General features: G+C 40.0%; 2 protein-coding genes across 2 annotated transcripts; one reads left to right on the forward strand and one right to left on the reverse strand.

Annotated features, from left to right (window-relative positions):
- The first annotated feature begins 2286 nt into the window (after positions 1-2286).
- On the forward strand, positions 2287-7710 carry si:ch211-150o23.3 (uncharacterized). Its single transcript, XM_018666044.2, has 8 exons — positions 2287-3189; positions 3931-3969; positions 4055-4363; positions 5235-5543; positions 5915-6229; positions 6445-6594; positions 6707-6779; positions 7039-7710. The coding sequence occupies exons 1-7, from the start codon at positions 3159-3161 to the stop codon at positions 6748-6750; spliced, it is 1197 nt and encodes a 398-aa protein (XP_018521560.1). The 5' UTR covers positions 2287-3158; the 3' UTR covers positions 6751-6779; positions 7039-7710.
- Positions 7711-7998: 288 nt separating this feature from the next.
- Positions 7999-14167, reverse strand: LOC108876496 (emerin). Its single transcript, XM_018666045.2, has 7 exons — positions 13957-14167; positions 13671-13775; positions 11760-11791; positions 10656-10681; positions 10476-10529; positions 10310-10381; positions 7999-9267 (listed from the first exon to the last, which is right to left on the reverse strand). Exons 1-7 carry the CDS (start codon positions 14036-14038, stop codon positions 9057-9059), a joined length of 582 nt encoding a protein of 193 aa, XP_018521561.1. The 5' UTR covers positions 14039-14167; the 3' UTR covers positions 7999-9056.
- Positions 14168-14480: the final 313 nt, after the last annotated feature.

Below are 14480 nucleotides of genomic sequence, written 5' to 3' on the forward strand. Positions count from 1 at the left end.
TTCCCGTGCGGACGAATGTTAATCATCCTTTAACACACACACACACACATATATATGTAAGGCCTGGAGGCCTAAGACCTTGACCCTCATCTCTCTGGGTCTTTCACTGTAGACTAATCAGAATCTCCTACAAGGCTACCATCAGTCTGTTTCACTGTTTGAATGAATTGAATGAGCAGATCCAACATTACCTGAGTTCTGGAAGTCTCTCCACAGACAAACTCTCTCCTGCTCAATGGTGACTAAGATGTAGAATCTCATTTTTACGTGGGGCAGCATATTTTAGATTCGGAATTACTTTCCATGGAGATTTTTTATAATTTTCTGGTTTTTCTTTAGTTGTGGAATTATTCAATTCCACTGATGGTGCTTAAGGTATTTGCCTAAATTTGCCTCAAATATATATTGTATCTGGACCACATAAAAACATACTACCATGTGTTCACAGAGGATGCATGTTTGGTTTTTGTGTGTGTTTGCAGGCTGTCTGGTCACAGAGGAAGGCCTCAGCTCTGAGCTCCAACCCGTTCCATCTGAGAGGGCTGGACGTAAGCTACAATCACCCAGAGGACTCAGGTGTGATGCTGGCTGCTGGACTGGAGGATCCAAACTGGAGACCCTCAGGTATGGAGAGGTCTGCTGCAGCCACAGACCATGTCTGAGAGAGGAGATAAAGCTGGAAACATTTTCCTCTGTCAGAGCTAATGAAGACCTGATATTGATTATGGTCAATAACCTTTCTGTGATCGTGATTTCGTAATTATAAGATGTTTTGTTGTATTTAGGAGATAGTAGATCATAACTATGACATTCAGATGTCATAATTATATATAACGTAAACTATACAGTGGCTATAGGTTCACCAGACTTCCCATGTATACAAGGGAAGCACATTGCTTGATATCTTGGCTGGTTACTGCTGCTACTGCTTGTTGTCCTGTGTGCAAAGGAAGTCTTGTGAACTTAGAACTTTAAACTTTATAGTTTTCATAAAGAACTAACTTTGTGGCTTTATCTTATTTGGTGTGACATTTGTTTGTGTGGCTTGAGAGCAAGAAACTGAAAGTGTGTCTCACACTAAAACCGATATCAAATGGTTAACACAAATGATAAAATTTTTCCACCTCCCTGCTCCATATAATTACCAGACTGTGTGTGAGAGTGATGCTGTGTCCGTGTTTGCACGCTAAAAGAGAATGTGCTGGTTTGAACCCCCTTCCTTTCAGGGTGGAGCTCAGTGGAGTCCAATGGTTAAGACCAGGTCTGAGGAAGTATAAGTGCAATTTTAATTGGATTCATGAAAACAAAGCAGCACATGCTAAACCACCTTCAGAAACTGTTTCAAATCACTAATGTCCCAAATCTTCATCAAACCATCAATACATGTGCAGATGATAGATTCATAACTGCAGCTGCATTGTGTCTTGTTCTCTTCATTAGATTTCTGTGAACTCACTCTCGACACAAACACAGTAAACAATGAGGTCAAACTGTCTGACAGCAACAGGAAGATGACATATGTGAGAGTGCACCAGAGGAGAGAGGAGGTGGGTCAGAGGAGGCTGAGGATGCTGAGAATCAGAGGTGTCAGGAGCAAGGTTCAATGTTTTTACTACTGTTGTGCCGAACAGTTTTAAATTATGTGAACACATTAGTTTAACATTATTATAAATTCAATTATTTTATTATTTTAACATAATTCAGTAATTCTGTTGATTTGTTTGTTAAATACACAGCTCTTCAATTGAAAACTCAAATACATGCAGTCCACGTGAGTGGACATGTGAGAAAATTTCAAATATTTTTTTTTTTCATGCCTAAATAGGAATAAAAACATCAACAACAACAACAAAAAAATCCTGACTGCAGATTTCATAATTCATGCATGAAAAGGTTAAACAGTTATCCAAATTGTTGCCAATTAACTTTCTGTCAGTCATCTAATTGATTAATCACCTTATCACATCCACTTGATTTGGTTAACTCAGAATGCTGAAGCCTGCTATTAGCTATTAGCTAAACTTAGACATGCATTTTGCACAGAACTGTGACTATGGATTTTGTCCCCCATGACTTATGTTAACACTGATTTAAGAGGGGATGTCTTTGTAGACAGTACAGGAGGAACAACAGTAACCAGTGACCAGTGACCAGTAATCCTGTCAATGTAGCATTCCATGCTTTAATGTCTCATAATTGATTTTATTGGTATTACTAAATGATTTATTAGCCATTAATAAAGCTATTGATTCAAACTAAGAAACTCTATGTAAAGGGTGACTTATAGGAAAGTGGCATACTCTTGTGCTGGATGCTAATTAACCTCAGATTTGCTGTGTGGTAATTTGATTAAAGACATATTAAAACCTCAGGCCTTTAACCTGGAAAGCTGCAACCAATCATTATTTTCATTATCAATACACCAGACAGTTATTTTCTTTAATAATCACTTGATTGTTCCGTACACAAAATGAGAGAGCAGAGAAAATGCCCATCACTTTTACCTGCAGCCCAAATGTAACATATTCAAATAGTATTTTTCCAGACCAACACTCACTCTTACTCTCATAGCAAACTGAGAAACTTCTCCACTGTGTAATTTTCAAACATTGTCTACATTGACTTTGTAGGCCCCAGGATTTCTGGCTGCGCCCCTGTCCGCAGAGTCTTGACCCTCCATAAAGATAAAGCTAAGAGGGTTTAAACGCGGCGCTGCGGCGGTGTAGTGACCTCTGTCTGCCGCAGGGTGAAGGGCTCAGCACCGGGATAAACTCCTGGACTGTTGACGTGAGTACGGCGGCCTGACGGCATGTAGCTTATCCAACATTATCCCGTCATTCTCCCGGACATCTCGTTGCTGTGAGAGCCAGTTGCTGCCTCACTTCATTTCAAGATATAAAGTCATTTTCTGTCAGGTTATTAGCACTGCGCGGCTATCGATAATGTCTCTAACTAACTTGCGCTGTCGCCGTTAAGTTTCAGTTGGTCAAAGCAGCATAGCCGTTAGCTCTCAGTTCAGCTAGCCAACCCAAGTCTCTCTCGCACACAAGCCAGCTAATGTCTTGTGCGGTCGCGATCTTTGAACGGCTGTCAGCACCATCACCGGGACACCGGGTACCCTTCCCCCCCGGCCGTCTGATGGAAGGGTGAGGGGAACGATGCTGAAATTCCTCCACATCCTTTTAACAGGTGAGCTAAGGCAGCTAATAGCGGTTAACTGAGCTGGTTGGCCAGCTAGCCAAATCTGAGGCAGGACCAGTGAGGTATTATGCAATAGGATAACCGAAACAGTTACTACGTTCATTCACCTAAAAATGTTCTCTCGTATTTGTTATTTCAGGGACATTGTCTTGTAATCACAACTTGAAAACTTTATTTTGTTATAATGTTCATTAACGTTACGAGACGTAACATCTATTGGTTACATGCAGACATTACCACTGCAATATAAGTAACACTTAATCACCAGTTTGTTGGATCCACTTGGCTAAAATTAAAGTAGTATAACATCACAGCGCTGCAGCAAATACGACCCTCATGAAGGTTAGAGAGACGCTGATTCAACTGACTGGTTTGGAAGCTGTAGTTTGATTAACTGAGAGGTGTTATAATACTTAGTTTAGCCTCATTGCTAATTATAGCTAAATGAGATAAAAAACCTATTAGAAACATCTCCCAGTGTTATGCAACACACCACAAATCACAGCCACTACTTAACACCTCTCTAAATCAGTTTTAACCAACCCTTAACACCATGATAAAGGGGACACTGATTGCAGGACTGTTGTATTAGATTGCTTTGGTTTGGTTAGTGTTAGGTGTATCTAGTAGACTGCCAGCTGAGTGAAAACAGCTGCTGCTGTTGACATTTTTTAATGTATTTGAATCTGTTTTCGCCTGAACAGTTTCATTTTTGTAATGTCCTCATAGGCCTCTTCGGTGTTCTATGGGATGGAGTTCATGGTTTCGGTAAGCCTTGGTTTGATATACATCATCTGCATCCTTAGTCTGTCCTGCACTTTTTGTCTCTATTTAATTTTTCTCTGATCCACAGGTGGGGTCAGACTAGTAGATGGGGAGAACAAGTGTTCTGGGAGAGTTGAGGTACTCCGTCATGAGCAGTGGGGGACGGTCTGCGACCATGGCTGGGACCTCCGGGAGGCTGATGTGGTGTGCCTGGAGCTGGGCTGTGGCTTAGCTGAATCTGCCCTTCATGGTGCAGCGTTTGGTACAGGCAGAGGAGAGATCTGGCTGCGGCATGTCCAGTGCACTGGACATGAGTCCAGTTTGACACGTTGTGCTGTTGTCCTTCACAGTAACTCCTACTGCACCCATGAGAATGATGCAGGGGTGAAATGCTCAGGTGAGGCTCTAGTCTGATGAAGCAGTGTATTGCAGGGATTGGCGCCATCTAAATTTGACATGTTAAAATATCAGCATTCAGGATACTTTAGCTGGTACATGTAAATCTTGTGTAGCGTAACCTGAACATTATAAATCCCAAACATAATAACTGAGACAAATACATGGAAGTGTCATGGCTCAAACCTTACCAGCGTCTAACAATCCACCTGTCCATTCACACACGGTTTACCTGAACTTACAGCATCAGCAGAAAACACATCACTGTCATAACTCAACATTAACTGCCTAGACAAACACATATCCCTCTCCCTCACTACAATCTGTAAACGAACAGCGACTAGTCTTAACATCAATGCAAGACAGGAAATCTCAAATGAAACTCATCTCCTGTGTCGTCCCCTCAGTGATCGAATGAGGTACCTAACTCAATTTGGTCAGCAGAATCTCTCCCTGTCTTCAGAAATCACTTTTAGACATGCCTCCCCTGACAGTACTTACTCACCTAATAGGCTCCTTCTCTCTCTTTCTATTGCTCCATCCTTTTCTGTCTGTGTATTTCTCTCAAAAATTGTCTTGATGGCTTCTCCTTGATGTGCTTGTATATCGCTTTGGACAAAAACCTGTGCTAAATGTAAATGTACGTATTGTATTTGGTATGATGATAGGCGGACAGGATTGAGAAATTAGTTTTTTAAGGAACAAGGAAACAACAAACTGAAGATAGACTGTACAGTGAGGTTATTTTCGTAACTGCAATGCTAGGCTAGCATTCAGAATAGGCTGGATGTCAGCATGGTTACTGCTAAGATGAAGATTATGTTCTTTTGGAACATCCTCACGTTTTGTGATTTACCTGTCTTTACCCACAGGTACCCTTTTAACGCCCACCCTCACCCTGCTGTCACCTCACACTGTGTTCTCTCCCGGTGAGGCTGTCCGCTTCGGCTGCAGCGTTCTGCTGGGTCATCATCTCAGTGACTTCCACCTGTACAAGCATGGAGTGTCCACACCTCTGGTTACGCAGAGGGCGGACCAGACCCAGACCAGAGTGGAGCTCACACTGTCCGACATAGAGACTTTCCACCAGGGCAGCTACAGTTGTCGGTACAGGATCAAGGGCGGCTTCCCCTCTCAGCTGCTCAGCTCTCCACCCAGCAACTCCATTAACATCACTGTGGGTGAGTCCTAATGGCATTTTGTAATCCACATTAATACTTTCACCAACTCCCATTTCTATAGCATGTTGCTTTATTGTGCAATCTGGATTAGTTCTAGATCGTTTCTCTGACTCAACCAAACAGGTTTGCACCAAATTAGATTTTAATTTCTCTTAAGCCTCTTAAATCAGGTTTGGGTTCATCCTATTAAATGTATTTACGTAGAGCACACCAAACACTTGGTAATATATGCTGAAGGCACAAATCAGTTAAAAGTCAAATTACAGTGATTGAAGAGAGAGCAATTCCTCCTTTCTTTGTTTGCTCTGTATGACCTTGAATAACCTACTGAACTCCTTTTTTTTTTTTGTTTGTTTTTCATTTGATCACAGTGGAACTCCTGACTCCCCAACACTGGTATAACACGTCCTCTGAGGCCCCGGCTGGTTCCGTCATTAAAGGCCACAGTTTTAACATCACCTGCTCCACCCCGCAGCAGTACCCTGGAGGTTCCTTCCAGCTGCGTCTGATCCGTTCCAACGGCACAGTGCGCCAGTCCCTGCCCGCCCTCACCCCGTCCGTCACCTTCACCTTCCCCAACGCCCAGAGCTCCAACGAGGGCTACTACTACTGCCTGTATCGGGTCCAGCTGGGTGGACGCACATTCGTCTCCAGAGAAAGCCAGCCCCTGCCTATAGCCATAAGAGGTGAAACTGATGATAGAGAAAACAAGTGTGTTGTGGTGTGTGTGTGTGTGAGAAATATTGAGTGGCTAAAAAACTGAATGATACCATAATATTAATATTGTACAGATATTATGTTTCCATTAGTTTGCAAGTGCTTGAGCTTGTTGCAGATGAAATTCCATTTATAAAAACACACACCCTGAATGTAACTTAGATGTAATTCCTCTGATCTTCAGACCCAGATCCATTACTGAGTCCAATGGTGATCAGCTGGCTTGTGTCTGGCCTGACATTTGTTGTAGCTGTCATTGTTATAATCATTGTGGCCAAGGTACTGTGTAACAAAGAGAAGAAGCCCTCTGAACTGGAGCGAGAGACCAGAACCTGTAAGTTCCTTTTTCTACCAAAAGCTTTTATACTATATGTCAGACAGAGATATGATTTTTAAAAAGCATTCTGTACATGAAAACATAGTAATAAGTGTGCCTCTGTTTACAGGTGTGGACAACACTTATGTTGCCTTATCAATAAACAAGCTATGACGGGGTATGCAGGCAACAGAAAACAAAAGGTATTGACGGTTGTGATTATTTTACAAACAGTTCCTATAAAAAGTATTTACCACCCTTGGAAGTTTTCATGTAGGGTTTTTATTTTGATATTAAAGGCTCTTTAAATCTACTTTGATCATAAAACATGAAAACTTCTGAGGATGAATACTTTTTATTAGGCCCTATAATATTTTTACTTTAATTGTCTGTATCCACAGTCTTAATAGTGCAAGGGTAGTGAATTAAAGTAGAGCATTTTGTGTTTCTCCCTTCAAACAGAATCATCAGTGTGTGGATCATCAGAAGGTTCACACTTAAGGAGGCAGGGGACGTAACACAGAACCAAACAGCTCGGTCAGTCATCCACCACACCTTTGGGAAAAGGCACCAGCTTGACCCAGTTCAGTACAGTCTGGATGAGGCATAGTTGTCACCGGACATTAACGTAGACCAATGACTTCACACCGAACTTCAGACTAGTGTTACCGCAGGGAAACAGTGGATGCGATCAGCTCTTAAACACTGTTATGGTGAGATGATTTGATCAGACAGCAGGCTGAGGCTATTTCCAGTTCAGAGTTAGTAATGGTTAAGGTCAGACTTCAGATTCATTCAGACTTGGCAGGTACTGCCATGACCCCAGATGTATGGAGTGGACAACTGCTACTAAAAGCTAAACTGGGGAAACTGTGACGTGGGTTCCTCAGGTCTCTGTGTATATGCAGTTCAAAGACATTGTTTTGTATTTATTACCAGGTAACACTAACGACAGGCTCCACTAGCTTATTATGTACTTGCTTCCACAGATCAATGATCCTTAAAGGATTAGATGTTTTTGTATTTAAAGTCTAACCCTACTATGCATCTTATGTCATTAACAACATGTACATTATTGCACTTAAAGTGTGTAAAGTAGAAACTATAGTTGATTAAAATGTTGCTGTTGTTGGAGCTTCTTGTTTCAGTTTTTTTTTTAGATATTACTGCATGTACTGTTTACTTTATAGCATCAGATCAAAATACATAAAAGGAGTAAGCTTTTATGAATAATGCATAATTTCTTCATTTTTATATCCTCAATTATTTAAACATTTAAGATTTGTTTTTGCCCCTGAATAAATGACTTGACACTTGTTTCCTTATACAAGCTCTTTTATATTTTGAATTATTATGAAACAGATGTACAAAAGAAATAACGACTTCAAACTCTACAGGATGTAAATGTTTGACTATGTGGTACAAAAGTGTGATTATTGTAGTGGAACAAAGCATAAACATGACCTTACAGCTTGTAATAAACAGTTTAGTTTCATATTTTTACCCAATGATAAAACTTTTCCCTAACTACTTTTAAAAAAACATCCCAATTACTCCTATAAAATTGCTGAGGCACTTGTATTAAAGCTGGTCTGAAAATTATAATATAATTGTTTCTGTTAATTGAAGCATTGTTGTACCCCAAGAGTATATACACCACCAGGATTTGGTCAATAACATATTAACAATTAACAATATGCACAAAACTAGACACTGTTAGACATCCACATTACCAAACACTGTAAGAATGAAAAAAGGATGCTAAAAAGATTTGTCCCAGTACCTTTCATACTGAACTGCAGTTTAATTAGTACACTAGGACTGGGTTTTTTGTTTGTTGTTAGTTTAAAAATCACAAATATTTTTGGTGGCATCTGAAATTTGAACCATAGTTCCTTGATAAGAGATTTCTATTAAGTTTTTTTGCATTTGTTGTACAGTTGTGATGTTCAATGTGCCATATTCAGCATCATAAAGTCTCTAAACATGAGACATCTTGTTTTGATAACCCACTGGCCTTGAATTAGTGGATATTTAATGTGCAGCTGTGCCATAATATCTGGAGCGAGTAAACTTTTTGAAATTCAATTTCTTGGTACATTAAGCACCGCAAACTGAACGACACTGAGGACACCGTGCTGGGCCAACATGTAGATGATTATCTACAGATTTCAACAGATGAACACTGAAACTAACTGACATCTGCTGCCTAGGAAAGAGGAGACAGGATTTTTTTGACTTTGAAGTGGTGCCCCCATCTATTCTAGTAGTGCTGCTGTACTGAAGCTGGATGACAGTCATGTACTTTACCTATAAGCATAAGCAAGCAAATAAACTGCAATTATAACACACACAAATATTGCATAAACCACAGTTTCAGCAATGTCTAAAATAAAGGCATTAACCAAAATACATTCCTTGAATTAAATGCATAAGAAAGTATAACAGCCCCGTGAGCAGAGCACGGATAAAAGAACAAATCATTCTATTCCTTGGAGGGATTCATTTGTCTCCATACTGGAAAAAACTAAGTAGAGGAAGACCGCCACAGCCAGGAAGAACACAAACTGAACCCACAGTGGGATGAGACGAGATGACTTTGGTGCCTTTGGAGCATCTTGATCAGATTTCATTGGTGTCGATTTCAAATAGGAGTTTCTGTAAGTGGACGGCGTGTCGTACATGCGGGGCCTGGAGAGGAATTAGAGGAGTTAGTTATTAACAGTATCACTCATGAGCTAGCAGTAACACCAGCACCGCCTGTTAATTCCAACTAGTGTATCGCTGGTTAAAGTCTGGTGAGGTGGTAAGATTGATCATCAACTCAAAGTGTTGTGCTGCCCTCCCTTGGACTAGTCAGTGTAATTTTGACAAATAACAATTTTGATAATCAATTCATTGGCCAAACATTCTCTGGTTGCAGCTTCTATAATATAATGTGGGGATTAGCTGCTTTTCTTTTTTATGTACTTGTATCTTTGTGTTTTTGTTGTTTGTCAGACAATAAGACATCTGAAGTGACATTTTCTAGATTAAACAATTCAGTGGTGGAGGTAGAAAAGTAGCAGTACTGCAGTATACTGTAAATGCTCTGAAATATGACTTGAGTACATGAATATTATTATCTAAATATACTTAATATGTCAAAGGTACAGTCAGTGTTATTATTACATATATTATTATTAGATTGAATTAATGTGTATGTAGCATGTTGATATAATATTGGGCAGTTTAATCTGTAACAGTGCATATTTTATATGAGCATCATATGTTTTGTATGTAAAATTTTAATGTGACTGGTAACTATCTGTCAATAAATGCAGTTGAGACAGAGTAGAAGTATGATGTAGCATGAAATGGGAACACTCAAGTGTAGTACAAGTGAGTAAATGTAGTTACATTCAACCACTGCAGTTAATTTAAAAAATGATGAATATATTAACCTTTATAAACAGGTGTTAGTTGTGGCACTAAATATAATGAGCTCATCATGCAGCATTCCTCCACATAAACTTAAAATCTGATCTGAGGTGTATGATGGATGGATGGTTTCATGGTTTTAATGAGTTATATGTGGTCACTTTGGTCGTATCAAATATACAACAATAGATTCTTAAAACAGAACTTTGTATCACAGTTCATCTGCAGGAGGCAAAAAGGTGATGTGAGCAATTTAGCTGATTTGAATTTCAATGGCTGGTGACACCCATTAATCTTGTATAAATACACTTACTCATCAACATAGTTCCTTCCTCTACTGTATTCAGACCTCGATCTTAAGGGGGAGTAGGATGAGTAGGACGTCCTGTAGAGTGCAACATAAAACAGAACCATGTGAAGGTTTTATATTCACCTCATCAACTGTAACGACAACAACAGTTAGTGGAACTGTAACTTACTCATGTTCATACTCCCTCTCAGTCCATCCTGGTCTGGAGCTCATGTACGACCCACTAGACAGATGAGAAAAAGTATTATTATGAATTCAGACTGATTTGAGCTTATTTGATTTCATTAAGTAAAACAGGAAAGAGGAGCAGTCAGTGTTTGAACAGTGGAGGATTAGTAGAAGAACTGACCTGTCTCCTGCTCCATCACTTCTGACCTGCAAAATGTGGAAACAGAGACATAGTAAGTACTTAAATGTGACAACTGTAACTGTTGCTGTGATTAATTTACATGTACAGGTACTATATACCTGCATCTGTGGCTCATGCATGAGATTTTGTAAAGAAGAGTATTAAGTCTTACTTCAGTTAAAACAAATGAGTAATTTTTCGCCATAAAAATATAACATAAATGACATTTTTGACAGCGATCAAGATGCACTAAGATGGAATTACAGGGCCAATAATAATTTTTATAAATAAATTGTAGTTCACGCAAGAAAAAAGGGCAATATTTCATAAAATATTTATCTTTATTTCCAAGGTGCCTTCAAGGTGCCTAAATTCAAGAGAAACCCGTGTAAAGCCACAGAGTACCCACATTAAAGCTGGAGTGTGGGACTTCTAACGTCTGACACATCCATGCCATTGCAAAATGAGTTCATGCAATGTTGATTAAGCTCATTTTAAATCTGGTGTCAATGGCAACATTCCCAGTACCATTAGTGGTGCATTTTACACCAACCAGCAGTGTCTGGTCTGCTAGAACTGATGAGGGGAGAAACCGTAGTGATAGAGACAGAGTAGGCTACAACATATGGAAGTATGGTGGAAGAACTAGGAGGCGTCCAAGAAATGTTTCTGACGCTCCAGATATAAAAGAAACTCAGCGTTCAGAAGAAGGATTAAAGTCTAAAAAAGAAAGTGACCGACGACAAGGACAAACACGGATTACCACTGGTGTGGCTTTTTCCTGTTAGAGGCTGCTGAAAGATGTGATTACTCTCACTGCCAGAAGAGGGAGACAAAAGTTCCACACTGCAAGTTTAAACACGGTGTACAACACAACACCCAACGTGTAATTTAGTCTTATTCACACAACCAAACGGTTCACACTACCTTTTGGGTGTAATTATACAGGTGTAATTATAAGGGATGATATAAATCCTGCATCCCTAAGCAATCACATTCAAATTTTGATTGCTTCTTTCCACTGTGGCCACATTCAGATTCAAGAGGCAAGAAATGGAAAACAAACGAGCAGCACCTGGAGGCAGAGTGGAGACAGATACTTACAGGTGTCCTGTAGACATAGGTGACCTCCTCCTCTGAAATCAAAACACAAACATCACACTAAATGTCAGTGTACATTTCCATTATACTACATCCTGCACATTTGCAATACTCGAGGGGCCCATCTGATGACGGTAACTGCTGCTCAGTAATATTTTGATCACAGAGGCTCAGGCAGAGATTCAATTATACAGTGAAGTGTCATCAATTTTGTTGTCAATTAACTGATTAACACCCTTTCTTGTCAATTTAAACAACAGCAGCACAGATTTCAGTTGCTTCACCTGCTGTTATGTATCTTATCTATCTTATGATGCAACAAATATATAATTTGTCTGTAATAATATTGTTGGTTTATTGCTGGTGTATTATTCTAACACTTTAAGATCCATTTATTCATCATCAGAAGTACTACTCAGTCTGTGAAAACAGATGTGGTCTGTGGATCTTGAAGGAGCTCTTGAGAAAAAATTGAGAAAAATATGAGAAAAATAACCCTGATGATCATCTTAGTTTCAAATCCTCTGAAAGAGACTTTTATAATATTTTGAATAGACCAACAGTAATAGCTGAATAAACAATGGCAGTTTCTAAATAAAATCTTTGGCTTCTACATAAACAAGATTTAATATATGACATACACTTACCAAGCACTTTATTAGGAACACTACACTAACACTTGGTAGGGCCTCACTTTGCTCTGTAGACAGCCTCAATTTGTCATGGCGTTGTCATCTTTTGAGATTCTGGTTCACACTGACATAACTGCATCATGTTATTTCTGCTGTATTGTCAGCTGCACATTCATGTGGCAAATTTCCTGTTCTGCCACATCCCAAAGGTACGCTACTGGATTCAGATCTGGTGACTGGGGAGGCCGTTGAAGTACACTGAACTTACTGTCATGTTCATGAAACCAGTTTGAGGCAACTTTTGCTTTGCAGACATAGATGGATAAATGTAGGCATAAAGGGATGCACATGGTCAGCAACAATATTCAGACGGGCTGTGGCTTTACAATGACGATTGACTGGTATTAAGGGGTCTGAAGTGTGCCAGGAAAATATTCCACACCACCACCACCACCACCAGCCTAGACTGTTAACACAAGGCAGATTGGGATGCTCTTAATTCTGACTCTACCACCTGCCTGCTCCCAAAGAAATCTAGATTCGTCAGACCAGACTACACATTTCCAGTCTTAAACTGTCCAGTTATTGCCCCTCTGTCTTAACGTTCAACGTGCTGTTTCATTCTGAGATGCTTTTCTGCTCAACACAGTAGCAAAGAGTGGTTATCTGAGTCACCGTAGCCTTTCTGTCAGCTCCAACCAGTCTGGCCATTCTCCTCTGACCTGTCTCATCAACAAGGTGTTTCCGTCCATAGAACTGCCACTCGCTGGATGTTTTTTATTCTTTGCACCACTAAGTAAACTGTAACCTCTGGGGATTTTCACGCCTTACAAATCTACTGTAAGGCGTGAAAATCCCAGGAGAGCAGCAGTTTCACAAATACTCAAACCAGCCCATCTGGCACTATCATGCATCACAACTATCATGCAACAGTCAGAGAGATCAGAGAGCACATTTTCCCCACTATGATCTGATGTCTGATCTGAAGATCCTGACCTGTATCTGTGTGATTTTATGCACTGCACTGCTGCCACATGGTTAACTGGATAACCGCATTAATAAGCGTACAAGTGTTCCTAAGTGCTCAGTGAGTTTACCTATGACTGTTGGGTATGCACATGTTTCCTTAAATTGAAATTCGAAAAAACAAGATATTTTAAGAACATTTTTCTTCAAACTTCAATGAAAAGTTACAACACAAATTATTTCTACCCCTAAAAAAACTGAGTTACGGTTTCTACCCCAGCATGTGAATCAAAGTAAAGAGTGTGAGGACAGTTACCTTCTTCTCTGTAATAGGTCCTGTCAGATGATGGTTTAGAGCTTGCTCTTTTCCCTTTGGCCATGGCCTCTTTCAGCTTCTTCTCATACAGACTTCTGGTGGAGTCTGAGAACAAAAGGTCACACAAGACGTACATTTGATGAACAAGTGTACAGAGAAAACCACAGAATACAACCTGTCCTTCATGTCAGTTTACCCGTACAGGCACGGGGAGGCCTGTGTGGGGTTAACTGGCACAGCCGTTGATTCAAAAACGGGTGCAAAATAAACAATCTGAGCTTCTCACCGACCACAGGTCCGTGCTTTATCCCATATTCATCCAGCAGGTCGCTAATCTCCTGCGCAGATTTGCTACTCAGAGAAGACATTGTTTTGACTCGCTTTATTCGTTCAGACTTCGGTGTTTGGTTATTTTAGTGTCGTTTCGGTTGAGCTGTAGTTTCAGTTACCAAAAAGAGACAACAACCATAACTCCGCCCACCGATAATGACTGGGAGTTCGTTTTGTCGCGCGGCATCTACCAGTAACTTGGGAGAATGGAGACGCTGCAACCCGCCCTCATTTGTTGAGCCAGGTCTTTAAAACATTCGCACTTTCAGTCAAACGCTACATCATTTCCGTTTAGCAAATTCTTCTTCGTGTTCCCCTCTTTTTAGTATGCCAGTTTCTTTCCAAAAACGAAGCAGCGCGACCAGCAGGCGGATATTAATATTCACCAATACTAATGCTAAAGCTGTTACCTTAGCTCTGTTCCCGTAGTAGTCCTGAAAATATATATTAAAATAATAATAATAACAAAATATAGACATA

The sequence above is a fragment of the Lates calcarifer genome, linkage group LG6, assembly GCF_001640805.2.
Source record: "Lates calcarifer isolate ASB-BC8 linkage group LG6, TLL_Latcal_v3, whole genome shotgun sequence".
In the NCBI taxonomy this organism is placed as follows: domain Eukaryota; kingdom Metazoa; phylum Chordata; class Actinopteri; family Centropomidae; genus Lates; species Lates calcarifer.